This window comes from Giraffa tippelskirchi, chromosome 1, assembly GCF_054371585.1.
Source record: "Giraffa tippelskirchi isolate mGirTip1 chromosome 1, T2T-mGirTip1v1.2.pri, whole genome shotgun sequence".
Lineage (NCBI taxonomy): Eukaryota > Metazoa > Chordata > Mammalia > Artiodactyla > Giraffidae > Giraffa > Giraffa tippelskirchi.
This window is the reverse complement of record NC_137275.1, coordinates 30964050-30981322: the sequence shown is the minus strand read 5'-3', so window position 1 is coordinate 30981322 and position 17273 is coordinate 30964050. Positions and strand designations below refer to the sequence as shown.

At 37.3% G+C, this 17273-nt stretch overlaps 1 protein-coding gene and 1 pseudogene across 29 annotated transcripts in view; one reads left to right on the top strand and one right to left on the bottom strand.

Annotated features, from left to right (window-relative positions):
• The window catches only part of YTHDC1 (YTH N6-methyladenosine RNA binding protein C1), a 38049-nt gene extending 28220 nt beyond the window's left edge, over positions 1 to 9829 (top strand). For 9 of the 28 annotated variants that reach the window (XM_081502493.1, XM_081502135.1, XM_081502039.1 and 6 more), the window contains 7 exons: positions 1094 to 1260; positions 3788 to 3870; positions 5034 to 5070; positions 5167 to 5206; positions 5311 to 5373; positions 6870 to 7004; positions 8825 to 9829. In XM_081502493.1, coding sequence (XP_081358619.1) covers positions 1094 to 1260; positions 3788 to 3870; positions 5034 to 5070; positions 5167 to 5206; positions 5311 to 5373; positions 6870 to 7004; positions 8825 to 9049 — 750 coding nt within the window. In that variant the 3' untranslated portion in view covers positions 9050 to 9829. Of the gene's footprint in view, positions 1 to 1093; positions 1261 to 3787; positions 3871 to 5033; positions 5071 to 5142; positions 5207 to 5310; positions 5378 to 6869; positions 7005 to 8824 lie in introns of all 28 variants that reach the window. The other 19 variants (XM_081502307.1, XM_081501951.1, XM_081501872.1 and 16 more) reach the window with 3 other exon arrangements.
• Positions 9830 to 10392: 563 nt separating this feature from the next.
• On the bottom strand, positions 10393 to 13164 carry LOC145511416 (large ribosomal subunit protein eL33 pseudogene; annotated as a pseudogene). The gene has a single exon (XR_014057854.1). The product of XR_014057854.1 is annotated as a large ribosomal subunit protein eL33 pseudogene (transcript).
• Positions 13165 to 17273: the final 4109 nt, after the last annotated feature.

The following is a 17273-nucleotide window of genomic DNA, read 5'->3' as shown; positions in this document are numbered from 1 at the left end:
AAACCATTTTTGAATGAATTTGTCGGAATGATTGGGGAAAATATTCTTATTTGGAATTTGTGATTACTGTAATTATGACTGATTGATATGACCTCCATTAATGTAGAAAGGTAGATTTATATAGTACTTGATTTATACAATTGAAGGAAAAGTTTTTGAAGAGAACTGGCAGGATGTTAAAAACCTAAAGTTTAAGGTTTTTCATTGTATTACTGTGTAACAGATTGTGATACATTTTAGAAATGCCACTTAACATCTTTACTGAAGTTTTCTGAATAGAAGGAACCTTTATTAAAAGGAGATGAGTATGTGTATACGCAGGTTGTTGAGTCTGCAGATGAAATTAAAAACGTGCAGTGATTTAAAATAAACCTAGGCCTGTGACCTTTAGTTTTCTAAATGTTATTTTGAACCAAGTTTTCATTGCTCATAAGTGAAAATGTTGGTAATGTAAAAATTATACAAAGCCCATAATTAGTTTGCCCTTGTTAATATATTTCAGTGCATTTAGCAGTTCATAACCATGAAGATTGTTTGACACTAAATGTTTTTTCTCCATTGTATTAAGATGGATGACTTTGTCCTGATACTTAATATATTTTGCACAAAGAAATATTCCTTTGTTGCAGAGGGTGACTGTCACAGATTCTGTAGTTAACCTTGAAGATTCTGTGCTGTGCTTAGTCGCTCAGTTGTGTCCGACTCACTGCAACCTCATGGACTGTAGCCCGCCAGGCTCCTTTGTCCATGGGAATTCTCCAGGCAAGAATACTGGAATGGGTTGCCATGCCCTCCTCCAGGGGATCTTCCCAACCCAGGGAACAAACCCTGGTCTTCCGCATTGCAGACAGATTCTTTACCATCTGAGCCACCAGGGAAACCATTTTTCCCCTCACATAAACGCATGAAACACTTTTGAAAAGTTTTTTAAAATCTTTCAAGGAAGTTGATTGATTGGAATCTCATGTGATTATCAACCTTGGGAAGGAAATCTCCAAGTCAGCCTGTTTTTGTTCTGTACATCAGGAAAATACAAGTCTATCAAAAGTTTCTCCTTTTTTTCGTTTTGTAAATTACTGCTTTCTTATTCTAGGAAATTGAACTTGAATGTGGAACCCAGCTTTGTCTTCTATTTCCCCCTGATGAAAGTATTGACTTGTATCAGGTCATTCATAAAATGCGTCACAAGAGAAGAATGCATTCTCAGCCCCGATCAAGAGGACGACCATCCCGTCGAGAACCAGTCCGGGATGTGGGAAGGTTAGAAACGTTCTTTGGACTGATAATAGGCACATATATCAGAATAACATGATGGAGGAATGTGATTCGTCAAAAGTTTGTCCTGCGGTAAAGAAGAAAGAGAAAATCCTCAAATCAAGCTGCATGGACTAGTTTGTGGCTTCATTGAGGATTTCAGATGGTCACCTTGGTCTCAGTCATTTTTCAAGAGGAAAATGGGGATCTTTCCTTATGCAGAAAAAATTATCTGCTAAAGAGTGATAACCAGTTTAGATTAGATAGTAATCTGATAATACAATGTATACCATTGAAATGAGGTAGGCATTTGTTGCTAAGAACAGGCTAGAAAGGAGGAAGAGGAGGAAGTCTTTATTTGCAAAAATTGTTAATATTTTGTAAAAAGCCTTTTCTTTCAGGTGTGTCTCTGGATAAGCCTTATCAGATATGGGACTTTTATAAAGGATCACTATTATCTTTTCAGAAGATGACGCCTCATTTATTAGAGGATAAAATATTTTAAGTTATTTTGATATTCAAGAGGAGCATTGTTGGGACTATTTCAGATTTTACCATCGTGATGTGTTAACCCCATTCTCAATATTGTCTAACATGTACCCCGTGAATTCACACATCTTGCTGAGCTTCTGAAAACAATAGGTTCTTTCCAAAGGGGATCAAGTGGCCCTGGGAGACCCGGCAACAAACCAAAAAGAAGGGCTGTTGCTGTGTCTGTTTACAGCTTTTCCAGATGCTGGCAGTACCTGTGGACTTAAAAGTGTTTTTTAGAGGATCGCCATGGTTGTTGATCACTACTTTATGAACTAAACAGCATTTTCCAGAAAAAGGGGTTTTAACTTGTTACAGAATTGGAGAAGTCTTTGCAAAGAACTGATTTAAGCCCTTCACCCAACACCTTCCCCTGAGTAGATTTGCATACAGCTAAATCTAAAATATTCTGCTAAAGACTGTTGGATGTGTGGTTGATGGGATGAAACCTTTGGTTAAGTTTCCTTTTGGTGGAAACATCCTGTGGTAGGTACAGATAATCCAACAAGAGTCCCCATTTCTTTGAGCTTAAGAAGGACACTGTCAAGTAGGTAGGAGGAAACCTGGCAGAGCTCCCTTACTTTTGGCCTAAAAGGACTGATCACCAAGATGTCTTTTGAAGTTTTAAGCTAAGAGATTTCCAGTGCAATACAGTACATACAAGTGAAGTTTTTACCTCAGATTTGCAATGGACTGTAAACTATACTTATTACACCACTACTCCTCTCAAGCCTGCCAGGGCCTCCATATTTGTATGTGGCTTACAGCTTAAAGTCAGTAGTTGGACTACTTTATGAACTGTTACTATCATGTTTTATACCGGTCGTAAATGTACTCCCCAAACTACAGGAAAGCGGTATGTTTATTTTTTTAAACCAGTTTTTAATTTTCTTAGTCTTATTTATTGTAGATGCAACTGTTTTTATTATGTTGGGGGGCTTGGGTTTATTGCAGCTTTGTAGTTTGAGTGAACTTGTGTTGCAGAAGTTTATGAAAGCAGTAAACATTCAGAAATAACTGGAAAGCTAGTGACGCCCAGGTTATTGCAGAGATTTTGACAATAAGGGTAAAAAGATATATTTATTATTACCTTAAAAAACTTGAAATTTGCTTTTTATTTTGTGTAGCTCTTTATTAAATGCTAAGTAAAATGAAGTGTATTTAATGATGTATTTACGTTAACCTTAATGGTTACATTAACCATTGAGATTTATGGAAGATAGTGAAGAGCAGCTTGCTGCAGATAGTAAAGTTTCACCTTCTAAAGAATACAGTTTGAATTTGTATTATGAAACTCTGTTAAAACTCTGCCCCATTATTTGCCAGTTTATTTTAAGGCATTGTTTCTGGGAAAAAATTCCCACAGTTTGTAAATGTTATTAATTTTAGAAATTAGTTTTTCAAAGTATTTAAACATTTTTAAAACTTACCTGTAAAATAACTTTTAATAAGTATCAAATTTTCTGTATGATCATGTGAAAAGTATAATTTTGTACAAAGCAGAAGAAAAATATCTAAGAAATACTTAATTTTCTTTAGATTTAACCTAAAATGACATTAATAAGTTGAAATATATAGATTTTAGGGTTACTTGTTGTGTAAAGGTTTTTTCCCCTTTCTTTTACCCGAATGAAGACTTTATTCAGAAAAGTGTTTTAAATGTTAAACTGGATATTTATATTAGCTTTAGGGTAGCTCATTTACTTTTGTTTAGATTACTAAAATGTGATTTACGTATTTTGAGCAGATTACTTTTAAGTGTCTGATCATAGCACAAAGATTAGAGAATATGTTTCTAGCAGTACATCTAAGGATTGGTGTATAATAATTTGAGGAATTAAAATTTAGAGATTTTAAGATGTTTGTCCACCAAAGGCGAGGCTGTTATTTTAAAGCAAATAATGAGCTTTTCTTTGTACTTATTTCTGTCAGAAACTCTTGCTTTGCTGTTTGTTCTCCTAGCAGTTTTTGGTTTAATTTCTAATGTGTCTAATTTATGTAGGCGTCGACCAGAAGATTATGATATTCATAACAGCAGAAAGAAACCAAGGATTGACTATGCCCCTGAGTTTCATCAGAGACCAGGTTAATATTTTATAATCCTGCAGATATTTGGCTTGAAATTATTAAAAACAACAACAGCACAGAATCTTCTATCATGACCCTATAGTTTTAAAAGTGAGAAAACTTTAAGATGCAGCTATTAATTACTTGAAATTGCAGGAAATGAAAACTGCACTTGTGCTTTAAGATTAAATGTAGTTAGGGAAAGCAATGATTTTACACTCTTATTAGGGTTTTTATTCTCTTTGATACTTAGTATTTCCTGTGGTAGAAAGCTTTAATTGGAAACTGAAATTATTCTATATTTTTCTAAATAAAAACATCTTTGACTTTCACATTTTTAGAGAGGAATGGGAAATGCTTGGTTTGTAATCTAAAAGCAGCTTTTCAGTTAACCTTTCCCTTAACTGGAGTTGAAAAAGGCACACTGTAGTTAAGAGAAGATATTTATTTAAAATAGTCAGTGATACACTTAGAAAAATCAGACCGTTTGGAAGTTGGTGTTAGTGAGCATTACATCATTGTTACATGACAAATGGCTTGATAAGCCTCGTTCTTCTCCAAAATGGGATATTCTGAAGAAGTAAAATTTTTCCCCAGTAACTTGGCCACTTAGACTTTTTCACATTTTAATTTACTAAGTCCTTATGAGAAAAAGAGGGGAGAATATTTCTCTGATTACCATGGTTCTTTTATTTAAAATGTATATATTTTAATTTTTGCAACTTTTGTTAATTTTGTTTTTCTCCCCTTAAGTTTGCATTTTTTAAAGCTTTGGCTGACTTAGCAAGGCTTATGTATACTCAAGGTGGAAGGTAAACATTTGTTTTAAGGAAGACCTATCACAGTGTCCTCAAGATAATTCCTCTGTCCTTACCTTCCTATGGTGCAGCATGAAGAAATTTCTGTCTAGCAAGAATTGGGGTGTGGATTTAGAAGATCCATATGCAAACCTCTCTAGCAGTTTATAATTCTGTGATATCAGTAAGTTATTTAGTTACTTTCTAATTATCATGTTATCTGAGAAGAAAATCTGAAAATGGAACAGTATGATAATAGCATCATTTAATAGCATCACTATTATATCATGGGAAGAATTGAAATGAGTGGTAAGGAAGGTTTAATTATGATGCCATAATAAAAAATAAAAGTTTGATATACTAAAATGCTTGATGTTTGAACAGGGTATTTAAAGGATCCACGATACCAGGAAGTAGATAGGTAAGTTGGGTTCATTTTTGTTCAGTTTTGAATTACATTCTTGGAACTAGTTTATGAACCACCTGAATTTAGTTTCACAAATCTTATTCCCAACAGACGGTTTTCAGGAGTACGCCGAGATGTATTTTTAAATGGGGTAAGCATTTCATTTTTTTTATTTAATGCACATTAAATCAGTATCTGATTTATTTTGTAAGTTCTGGGTTTTTTATTTATTGACATTATCATCTTTCATTTTAGTCCTACAATGATTATGTGAGGGAATTTCATAACATGGGACCACCACCACCTTGGCAAGGAATGGTTTGTATTAATTCTGTTTTTGAAAGTTATATAACTTCATTTGCAGTTCCATACATTTTGAATGCTTACTTGCAGTATGGTTGTTATAGTTACCCATTAAGAGACTTAAAATACATGTCTTTGGTGATAAGTAAACTTGCATGCTGTTTTTAAAGTAAAGGCTAATGAATGATTGGATTTGTATTAACAGTGGAGGCTTAGTTGATAAGTGTTATGATTTATTATTGTAGTGGCTAGTAGTGTAAACTTTTCAGGGTTCAAATACTTTCCCTTCTCAACTTTGACTTTAGATAAGTTTCATAATACATTTTTTTCTTAGTTTTCCTTATCTGTGAAATTGGGGCATCCATTCATTCTTTGACTCATCAAACTATTTAGTACCTACTCTTTGCATGACACTGTTTGCTCTGGGTGTACATCGGTGAGGACAGTATGCCTATGCTTGTATAGTTTAAAATTTAGTGGAATAGTATCAACCTTGTAGGATTGTCAAGAAGCTAAGTTTGCAAAATACATGTTAAGTTTAGCATAGTGCCTGACCCTGATACTCAGTAAATTCTCTATGTTAAATAAGGTTAACTAAATCTTGTTCCTAAACTTTAATTTTTTTCTTTCTCTAAGAAAACTGGATGTTCTTCTTAGAGTATATTTTAAGGTATTAAAGATAGCTGAAGCATTAATTCCTAATAGAATAAAACAACTTGGAAGTTTAATTAGTTCTGATTGTTTCTTACCTTTTTATCTTGAAATGCTGCCTGTAATGTGGTATTTCATCTGACTTTTGTTTCACTTAAAGGTACTGTATACAGACAGATGAATTATTTCTTTCCTTTAGAGTATGAAATTAAAAAAATATTTAATAATAATATCTTGACCCTAACTAGGAGAACTACTTTGATTTTCCATCATTCATTTTATAACTGCATTTAAAAGTTCATTAGCTCTTTAAATACATTTGTGCATAGTATTAAGATGACTGATTAGAGTCAGAATGTCTGATGTTGTGTCTTAACTTCTACCCCCTTTACTAGTAGTGTGAACCTGAGCAAGTGACCTAACCATTTGGTGCCTCAGTTTCCCTTTTTGTAAACTAGGATTACATAATAATACTATTACCTGTAATTCTATTAGTACCTTTGTGTAGGCTTGCTGTGGGGATTAAATGAGACTTGTAAAGTGCTTAGGATAGTGCCTGGTCCATAGTAATCACTGTGTAGGATCGGCTTTTGATTTCTAGTGGTATTTATATGGTATGTGAGTGTAAATGTTAAATGTTAGATGATGGAGTTTAGATTTAGATTCAGTTTATTACACACATTTTCTTTCAACAAGCAAATAAAGAGGGTATTTTAAAGAATGCTAATGTCATCAAAGTAAATGGCTTCAACAGAGTAAATACTTTCTTTGAGATGGGTGGTTTGGATAGGGGAATTCTAAGAATGGTTTGTTACAAGGATGTTTTTGAGATGTTTATGGAAATGGTTTTCTTTTTTTAGACTCCTTATCCTGGAATGGAACAACCTCCACACCATCCTTACTATCAGCACCATGCTCCACCTCCTCAAGCTCATCCTCCTTACTCAGGACATCACCCAGTACCACATGAAGCAAGATACAGAGATAAACGAGTAGTAAGTGCACAAGAAGGCAAAAGCATGAGGGAACTACTTAGAATTCTGTAGATAATTTAAATGTGGGGAACACCGACTTATTGGAAAAGACCCTGATGCTGGGAAGGATTGAGGGCAAGAGGAAAAGGGTGACAGAGGATGTGAGATGGTTGGATGGCATCCCAACTCAATGGATGTGAGTTTGAACAAGCTCCGGGAGATAATGAAGGATAGGGAAGCCTGGTGTGCTGCAGTCCGTGGGGTCGAAAAGAGTCTGACATGACTTAGTGACTGAACAACAACCAGATTATGTTGATTAATAGATAATGGTTTCATATTCCTACTACAAATTATTTAGGCTAATCCCTTTGATTACTTAAGTGGATTATTTTTTAGTTGCTATTTCTAGGTCTTCAGTATAATAGTTGGGCTGAGTTTGTTTATTAAATACTACCCACATGATGACTCTGCTGGGCCACATAAACTTCTTTTTATCTTCCCATATGAAAAAGAACATGCATGTCTGAGAGAGCAGTGGTTTCCTATCTTTGAGATACTTTCATCTGTCATTTATTTCCTTATCTCATGAAGTTATTAATCCTTCAAAATAAAGTCACACTAAGACCATTAATATTTAGTAAAACAATCTGAGAATTCTAACAAACAGACTTTTGGAGAAGGAAATGGCAACCCACTCCAGTATTGTCTGGAAAAGCCTGTAGACCAGAGGAGCCTGGCAGGCTGCATGCAGTTCATGGAGTCACAAAAAGAATTGGACGTGACTTCACAACTGAACAGCAGTAGACTTTTAGTAGTGTTTTTTTTTTTTCCCCCACCACTTGAAGAAGTATACAGCCAATGTATGATGAAATCTTAGTTGACTAGCTAGGTTGTGGTGTTTTTAAAAATGCCTTTTTTAGATGATCACATTATTTTCAAAAAAGGAAGTTTTTCTGAGACTCTTACCAAACTATTCTTGTCCTTTTTAACAGGTTGTGCTTCATGCACCATTATATAGTAGCCTTCTAGTTAATATATATGTGTAATATAATTTGTATTTATTTAATCACTTTTTTTTTAATATACAAAAGGTAGTGTGAAAATTTGAACCTTATAAGCTGACTTTTGAAGAAACAAAGTTCAGTAAGTAAAGATGAGTTGAGAACTGAAAGAGGAACTCTAGAGCGGGGGTCAAGCGTAGTAGTAGCCACAGTGACAACCTTGCACCTCACTTAGTTGCTTATCTTACCCTTCACTGTCCTCCTCAGCCTTATGTGTATTATTAGCTCTGTGTGAAATAGACTTCACAATCTTACTGCAGTAAATATTTTTTAAAAATTCTGTCAAATTCCATAAATTTGTCGTTAACAATGATTTAGTTTGAAAGAAAATCAGGAATGGAAGTATTCCTAATTTCACCTTTAGAGGGCAGAGTTGGTTTGCTTTAGTTTGTAGACTCAAAGGAGGAAAAATTAAGTAGAATCCACCTGTTGCAGAAAAACATTGACATTTAGGACATTTAGCATAGGTGGCAGCATGTATTGATGTTATTGATCATGTGATTGGAGGTCATCATTAGGTGATTATTTTCACATCTTATTAAAGAGATTGGGTAGAGAAATTAAATAGAAAACTGACTACAAAAAATGATTTTTTTAATGAGATCTGAATAAATCATACATCAGAATCCTTTTTCTAAACTGTCAAAATTGCTTTCTGTGAATTAATGCATTAGGGTATTTCTTTAGATTTTTCTCTCTACCAGACAATAATTACCATAAATGGACTCATAAATTCCGTTTGATTTTTGACATACCTTATCCATTTCTTACCTTTTCTAGCATGATTATGATATGAGGGTGGATGATTTCCTTCGTCGAACGCAGGCTGTTGTCAGTGGCCGGAGAAGTAGACCCCGTGAAAGAGATCGGGAACGAGAACGAGACCGCCCTAGAGATAACAGAAGAGACAGAGAGCGAGATAGAGGACGTGATAGAGAAAGAGAAAGAGAGCGATTATGTGATCGGGACAGAGACCGAGGGGAGAGAGGTAGATATAGGAGATAATGCGCTTTAGGAAGCACTGATTGTTTAAAGATACAGAATCTTGTATTTTTCTTTTTGTGCGTGTTTACAAGTAGTAAATTTATTTTCAACTGTCTACTTAAAGTTCATTGTGTAGAAGGATTTATTATGACCCTCTTTGTTCCAAGCATGCAGTATAATAAGAACTGGAAAAACTCAAATCCTCCAAAAATGCACAGTTGACAATTTGAGTTGACATTTTTATTGGGACAGAATGGAACAGTCCAAGAATGTAGATACTGATTCAGTCTCTGTAAATCTTCATCTGCTTATAGTGTGTTCATCCTAGAGTTATTTTTTGTTCATTTTCTTTCTTTTGGATCTTGATTGATTACTGCCATGATATTTTGCTTTGATGTATTTCTAAATGTAGTTGCACACGGTTCAGTAAAAATAATGCTGCTATCAAGTATGCAAATATTGAAGTATGATGGTTTGACTCTATGGCAGTGTTGTAGCAGCCTCTTGGTTTCTCCCTTTCCCTTTTTTTTTAATCTTAAAAAAGTCACTTTTTATTTTTCTTCGTCTTCAATGATGAGAGCAATATTAAGAAGACATTGCTATCTAATTTTTAATCTTTTTAGATAGGAAAAATTCCTATGTTCAGTAGCATGGTTGATGCTATTGGTTTAGCCTTCTCCTCCAAACTGTATACATTGGCTTGGAATGTTCACAACTTGCGTGTGTGGCAGTGGAAGATAATTCCCATATTCTACATTGCTACTGTTTTGTATAAAATAAATTGGTAAAGATTGACACTTATCTCTGTGTTTCTTTCTTGTCTGAACGCAAGTTTGTTTTCTTGTGTATGATGTATGGGTTGGCCAAAAAGTTCATTTGGGTGTTCCGTATGATGTTATGGAAAGACCCAGATGAACTTTTTGACCAGCCTGTTAGTGGACATAAAAGAATGCTTTGTGCTTAGAAATTGTGGGAACCCGATTTGGTTTTTTTGCGTATTTTATTGAAAATGATTAACCTAAGTCAATTATATATATAAATGCTGACTTTTGTTTCTAATGTAAGAGCTAACGGTACACAGTGGAATTTCATTGATATTTTGGTTAAGATATTTATTCATTTGGTAGCATTTTTGGATCTACTCTGGTTACAGGATTATTTTGTTTTTTCAGGTTTTGTTGTTCATCTTTGATAAGTTAGTATTTTCTATTTTACTTTTAAAATACACCTTTAACCCTCATTAGTTGCTTAAGTTGATCATTAATCCCTCTCAGTAGTAACAAGCTGTATAAAATATAGTTTATAAGAGATTTTTAAATTTTTTTCATAAATCCACACTTTTATTTATTTACTTTTCAGTAAGTTTAAATACTTGAAGGGTGCAACATCACATGGATTCTGTGTCCAATAGCAGGAAGGTTGCTTTGGAATTGGGCATGAACCATGCCACTGTTTCTATAAGCGTGAGTTACCTTTCCCCAGATTACTCTGGTTTTGTTAGGTTATCTGCCAGGAGTTACTGTGGTGATCTCTGCTTTGTATACATAAGTGCATCTCTTGCCTAGATAGAATTCATCCCAAGCATGTACACCTTCAGTTTTCAGCAGAGCTGTGTGCTCCTTCTGGTTCCATAGATCCTGCTTTTAGCCAGCAAAAATGGCCTTGTACCACAGCCTTCCAGACATATCTACCATTTTAGACATCCTGTTCCCAGCAGGCCTCCACAGGATCCAAGATGGCTGAAAGAGCTGTATTTTAAGTTACCATTTTGGCCTTTGTTATGTTGAATATTTAAATATTTGGGATATTTTCTTGTTTGATCACATTTTTTCATTTTCATACACTGTCATAATTCTGTACTAGATCATGTTTATAATTTTATTAGTGTCAAAAGAACACAAGAACTTGACTGTTGAACGATTTTTAAAACTGTCAGTTTACTGCTTTCATATTCTCACTGACATTTAGAATATTTTTCCATGCGCTCCCAATTAGTATTTAGGTTGGTGCAAAAGTAATTGTGGTTTTGCACTGTTGAACTTTGTTGTTTGAAATTGAAATAGATTCTTAAATAAATGTGGTTATGTTATACATCATTTTAGCACATTTCTCACTTTATGGTTTTGCTAAAGACTTATTGCTGTTTAATTTAGACTTGAGAAATGATGTTAGACAAAAAGCATATTCAAGCGATTTTCTAATTTGAGTTCAAAATGGCTTTTATGCCACAACCGGCTTTGGTTGGACCAAGAAGCTCCAAAACACTTCCCAAAGCCAAACTTGCACCCCCACAAGGTCATGGTTACTGGTGGTCTGTTGTCAGTCTGATCCACTACAGCTTTCTGAATCCCAGCAAAACCATTACATACAAGAAGTATGCTCACCAGATCGATGAGCTGCATCGAAAAGGCCCAGTTCTTCTCCACAATTCCTGACCGCTCAACCAATGCTTCAGAAGTTGAAAGAATTGGGCTATGAAGTTTTGCCTCATCCACCGTATTCACCTGACCTCTTGCCAACTACCACTTCTTCAAGCATTGTGACAACATTTGGCAGGGAAAATGCTTCTACAACCAGCAGGAGGTAGAAAATGCTTTCCAAGAGTTCACTGAATCCTGAAGCATGGATTTTGGTGCTACAGAAATAAGCAAACTTGTTTCTCATTGGCAAAAATGTGTTGATTGCAGTGGTTCCTATTTTGATTAATAAAGATGTAGTTATAATTTAAAATTCACAGTCCAAAACCACAATGAACATTTGTACCAGCCTAATAGATATATATCGTTCAGTCACTTAGTTGTGTCTTTTTGTGACCCCATGGACTGTGGCACATCAGGCCTCCGTGTTCTTTACCATCTCCTAGAGCTTGCTGAAAAACTCATGTCCATTGAGTCGGTGATGTGATCCATTCATCTTGTCCTCTGTTGTCCCCTTCTCCTCCTTCCTTTCAGTCTTTCAAAAAAAGGATTTATTTTAAATCTCTGCAGTGGGGTTGAGAAGAAAGAACACTTATGTATTAAGAAACCTGGATTCTGAATCAGCATTGCCTTTGATTAAACTAATTGGTGATAAATTTCACTAACATTTTGTTTATATTCATCAGTACATTTTACAAGTTAATATCAGTTCAGTTGCTCATTCGTGTCCGACTCTTCGCAACCCCATGGACTGCAGCATGCCAGGCCTCCCTGTCCATCACCAACTCCTGGAGTTTACTCAAACTCATGTCCATTGAGTCGGTGATGCAATCCATCTCTTCCTCTGTCGTCCCCTTCTCCTACCGCATTCAATTTTTCCCAGCATCAGGAAATGTGTACATATATTTAATTCATTTACCCAACCATCATAAAAATTTTTGCTTCTTTCCATATCAGCCGTGTTTTTATCTCAATCCCTACACTGAGGAACTGCGACCACTATCTTTTGCTTTAGAAAAAGCTTCGCTTGTCTCTTCATCTTCTTCCTTTACTACAGATTCTCTTACATCTCTAACCTTGACAGCACTTTGGCTGTTCTAAATTGCTAGTCTGATGGGATGACATGAACCTTGACCCTCAAACTACATTACCCTTGTCAGTTCGTGGTTAGCGCTAGCACTGAGTTTCACCCCCCCCTAAAGTTTAGGCACCCCTCTGCATCCTGGGGCTTCCCAGGTGGTGCTAGTGGTTAAGAACTCACCTGCCAATCCAGAAGACATAAGAGACTTAGGTTCGATCCCTGGGTCCGGAAGATACCCTGGAGAAAAGTATGGCAGCCCATTCCAGTATTCTTGCCTGGAGAATCCCTTGGACAGAGGACCTTAGCGGGCTACAGTCCATGAGATTGCAAAGAGTTGGACGTGACATGAGCACACAGCATAGCACGCTGCATCCTGAGTCTTGGATTAATCCCTTCTTTCCCTGTCATGCAACTATGATCCTATCTCCTGACTAGGATCAGGGTCCGTTGTCCCCACTAACAGTTACTATGTTCTTTGCCCACCATGTCACTGGTATGAGGAGTCCAAAATGTGATATACATAGCTTTATGTTCACTGGTACTTTACTGTGACCCCTGATAGAACTGTCTTCACTACCATACCCCCAAAAGAAGAACCTAGAAGAACTTGGGTATTGAGCATTTTCAGGCTCACTCCCCCAACCAAGGTCTCAAGAGTCCCCCATTTTTCTATCTAGACCCTGGCTTTGGTAGGAAAACTGTTGAGGTGGTGAGTTGAGTCTTCTCTGTAGACTGCTATCTTTGCAATTAAATTCTAAGCCTAGTTTTCTGCTGCTGCAGAAGAGTCTAAACACTGCCAAGGAGAACTTCTGACTTGCACAGCGTAGTTTGATTTGATGTCTACTTAAACTGAGTTTGTCATTTATAAGACTTCTAAAACTTTGTTTTTTTAAAAAAACGCATGTCACTCTGTAAACTGGATTGTTCAGTTCCATTCAGTTCAGTCGCTCAGTCGTGTCCAACTCTTTGTGACCCCATGAATCGCAGCACACCAGGCCTCCCTGTCCATCACCAACTCCCGGAGTTTACCCAAACCCATGTTCATCAAGTCGGTGATGCCATCCAGCCATCTCATCCTCTGTCGTCCCCTTCTCCTCCTGCCCCTAATCCTTCCCAGCAACAAGGTCTTTTCCAATGAGTCAACTTTTCGCATGAGGTGGCCAGAGTATTGGAGTTTCAGCTTCAACATCAGTCCTTCCAGTGAACACCCAGGACTGATCTCCTTTAGGATGGACTGGTTGGATCTCCTTGTAGTCCAAGGGACTCTCAAGAGTCGTCTCCAACACCATAGTTCAAAAGCATCAATTCTTTGGCGCTCATCTTTCTTCACAGTCCAACTCTCACATCCATCCACGACTAGGGAAAAACCATAGCCTTGAGTACATGGACCTTTACAGTAGTAATTTTCACATAGGCATTATCTGGTAACTCAGATGGTCAAGAATCTGCCTGCAACGCAGGCAACCCGGGTTCCATTCCTGGGTTGGGAAGATCCCCTGGAAGAGGGAATGTCTACCCACTCCAGTATTCTTGCCTGGAGAATTTCATGGACAAACGAGCCTGGCAGGCTATAGTCCATGGGTTACAAAGAGTTGGACATGACTGAGTGACTAACACTTTAACAGGGTACTGTCCATAAATCAGTACTTTATCTTCTACACACACCTCACCCCAATTCTTGTTCTCTGGTTGTATGATTCTTATAAATTGTAATGTTACCACATGCTAGGAGCTCTCAGTGTTGCATGTGTCATCAGGAGTGAGATTGTTATTGCTAGTTATCAATGAGTTAGCCAGTTCCCACATCTTATTGTGCAGGTCTGCTTTTTAGAGCCAGTTCTGGTACAGCCTATCTCAGTATATTCTTAGGAAACAGAGCCTGAGATAAGGATCAGAAAGCAGTAGTTTATTTTGAGAAATCCTAGGGTACAGGAGTAGGGAACAGGAAAGGATGGAACAGGAAGCAAGAAAAGTTAATACATGTATTACAAAGCTAATGAGCAAGTGGAACCTAAGTCCACTGGGACCCAGTAAGAAGCCATGTAGAGTATACTCACAAATGACCACCTGAACGATGGGAGAGGGCTCCTATTCAACATTCTGCTAGATTATGCATGTGTAAGATGAGTTCGTCAGCAGTTTCATGCAGTGGTGTTAAAGAAGCTATTGTGTAGAAAGTGAGAGATCTGTGGTATCAAATTCTAACTGCAGAAGCTCCTTGGCACAGCAAAAGCTAATGAGCAAAATGGATTAGACAGGAGGTAGGACATAAGAGGTGTGAGATATACAAGAGCCCTCCCTTTTTCCTCATTTCATTTTGTAGTAATTATGCATGAAATATTTTTGACTACCTCAGATTACTAAATAAAGTTAAACTTTTTATTTTTTAAAATTCTTATTTGTTTATTATGTTTATTCTAGAATGTGTGTGTGTGTGGTGTGTGCTGGCCTTAATCTGCCATTTTATAAGCTATCTATAAATGTTTTCTGATCTTTGCTTGTCTCTTCATATTTAAGAATGAGCAATAGATCAAAGAAATCACTGGGATCGCTCTGTACTTGTAAAGGATTTGTTAATTCTCTTGCTTTGACTTTTATGCTGAGGGCTTATTACTAGACATTATTCAAGGGACTCATACATGTCAGAATGAGAAAGGATTTACTTTGATGTGTTGTGCTGATTTTAGGTACTTTATTTCTCCCTGGACAATTTTTCAATTTCTTTACAAAAGAACTCTAATTCTGGGAATTGGGAGGGGGTGGAAAATGGGGGTAGGTAAAATGTAGAAACCACAGTATAACAGTCTAGCTTCAGAATTTTCTGTTCTCTAATTAACTTTTTCTGTACCAGGATCCAATCCAGGTTCATAGATTGCATTTAGTTGTCATATCTTCTTAGTCTCTTTTAATCTTAGATAATTAATCTTTTAATCTTAGAATTTAGTTGTCATATCTTCTTCAGTTCAGTCACTCAGTCGTGTCCGACTCTTTTGCAACCCCATGAACTGCAGCACGCCAGGCCTCCCTGTCCCTCACCAACTCCCAGAGTCTACCCAAACCCATGTCCATTGAGTCGGTGATGCCATCCAACTATCTCATCCTCTGCTGTCCCCTTCTCCTGCCCTCAAGCTTTCACAGCATCAGAGTCTTTTCAAATGAGTCAGCTCTTTGCATCAGGTGGCCAAAGTATTGGAGTTTCAGCTTCAACATCAGTCCTTCCAATGAACACCCAGGATTGATCTCCTTTAGGATGGACTGGTTGGATCTCCTTGCAGACCAAGGGACTCTCAAGAGTCTTCTCCAACACCACAATTCAAAAGCATCAATTCTTCAGCACTCAGCTTTATACTCCAACTCTCACATCCATACATGACCATGGGAAAAACCATAGCCTTGACTAGATGGACCTTTGTTGACAAAGTAATGTCTCTGCTTTTTAGTATGCTGTCTAGGTTGGTCATAACTTTCCTTCCAACGAGTAAGCATCTTTTAATTTCATGGCTGCAGTCACAATCTGCAGTGATTTGGGGGCCAAAAAAAATAAAGTCAGCCACTGTTTCCGCTGTTCCCCCTGTTTCCCCATCTATCTGCCATGAAGTGATGGGACCAGATGCCAGGATCTGAGTTTTCTGAACGTTAAGCTTTAAGCCAACTTTTCCACTCCTCTTTGACTTTCATCAAGAGGCTCTTTAGTTCTTCTTTGCTTTCTGCCATAAGGGTGGTATCATCTGCATATCTGAGGTTATTGATATTTCTCCTGGCAATCTTGATTCCAGCTTGTGCTTCATCCAGCCCAGCATTTCTCATAATGTACTCTGTATGCAAGTTAAATAAGCAGGGTGACAATACACAGCCTTGACGTACTCCTTTTCCTATTTGGAACCAGTCTGTTGTTCCATGTCCAGTTCTAACTGTTGCTTCCTGACCTGCATACAGGTTTCTCAAGAGGCAGGTCAGGTGGTCTGGTATTCCCATCTCTAGAATTTTCCACAGTTTATTGTGATCCACAGTCAAAGGATTTGGCATAGTCAATAAAGCAGAAATAGATGTTTTTCTGGAACTCTAGCTTTTTCGATGATCCAGCTGCTGCTGCTGCTAATTCGCTTCAGTCGTGTCCAACTCTGTGCAACCCCATAGACGGCAGCCCACGTGGCTCCCCTTGTCCCTGGGATTCTCCAAGCAAGAACACGAGTGGATTGCCATTTCCTTCTCCAATGCATGAAAGTGAAAAGTGAAAGTGAAGTTGCTCAGTCGTGTCTGACTCTTGGCCACCCCATGGACTGCAGCCTACGAGGCTCCTCCATCCATGGGATTTTCCAGGCAAGAGTACTGGAGTGGGTTGTCATGTTGGCAATTTGATCTCTGGTTCCTCTGCCTTCTAAAACCAGCTTGAACATCTGGAAGCTCATGGTTCATGTACTGTTGAAGCCTGGCTTGGAGAATTTTGAGCATTACTTTACTAGGATGTGAGATGAGTGCAATTGTGCGGTAGTTTGAGCATTCTTTGGCATTACCTTTCTTTGGGATTGGAATGAAAACTGACCTTTTCCAGTCCTGTGGCCACTGCTGAGTTCTCCAAATTTGCTGGCATATTGAGTGCAGCACTTTCACAGCATCATCTTTCAGGATTTGAAATAGCTCTACTGGAATTCCATCACCTCCACTAGCTTTGTTCGTAGTGATGCTTCCTAAAAGCCACTTGACTTGGCATTCCAGGATGTCTGGCTCTAGGTGAGTGATCACACCA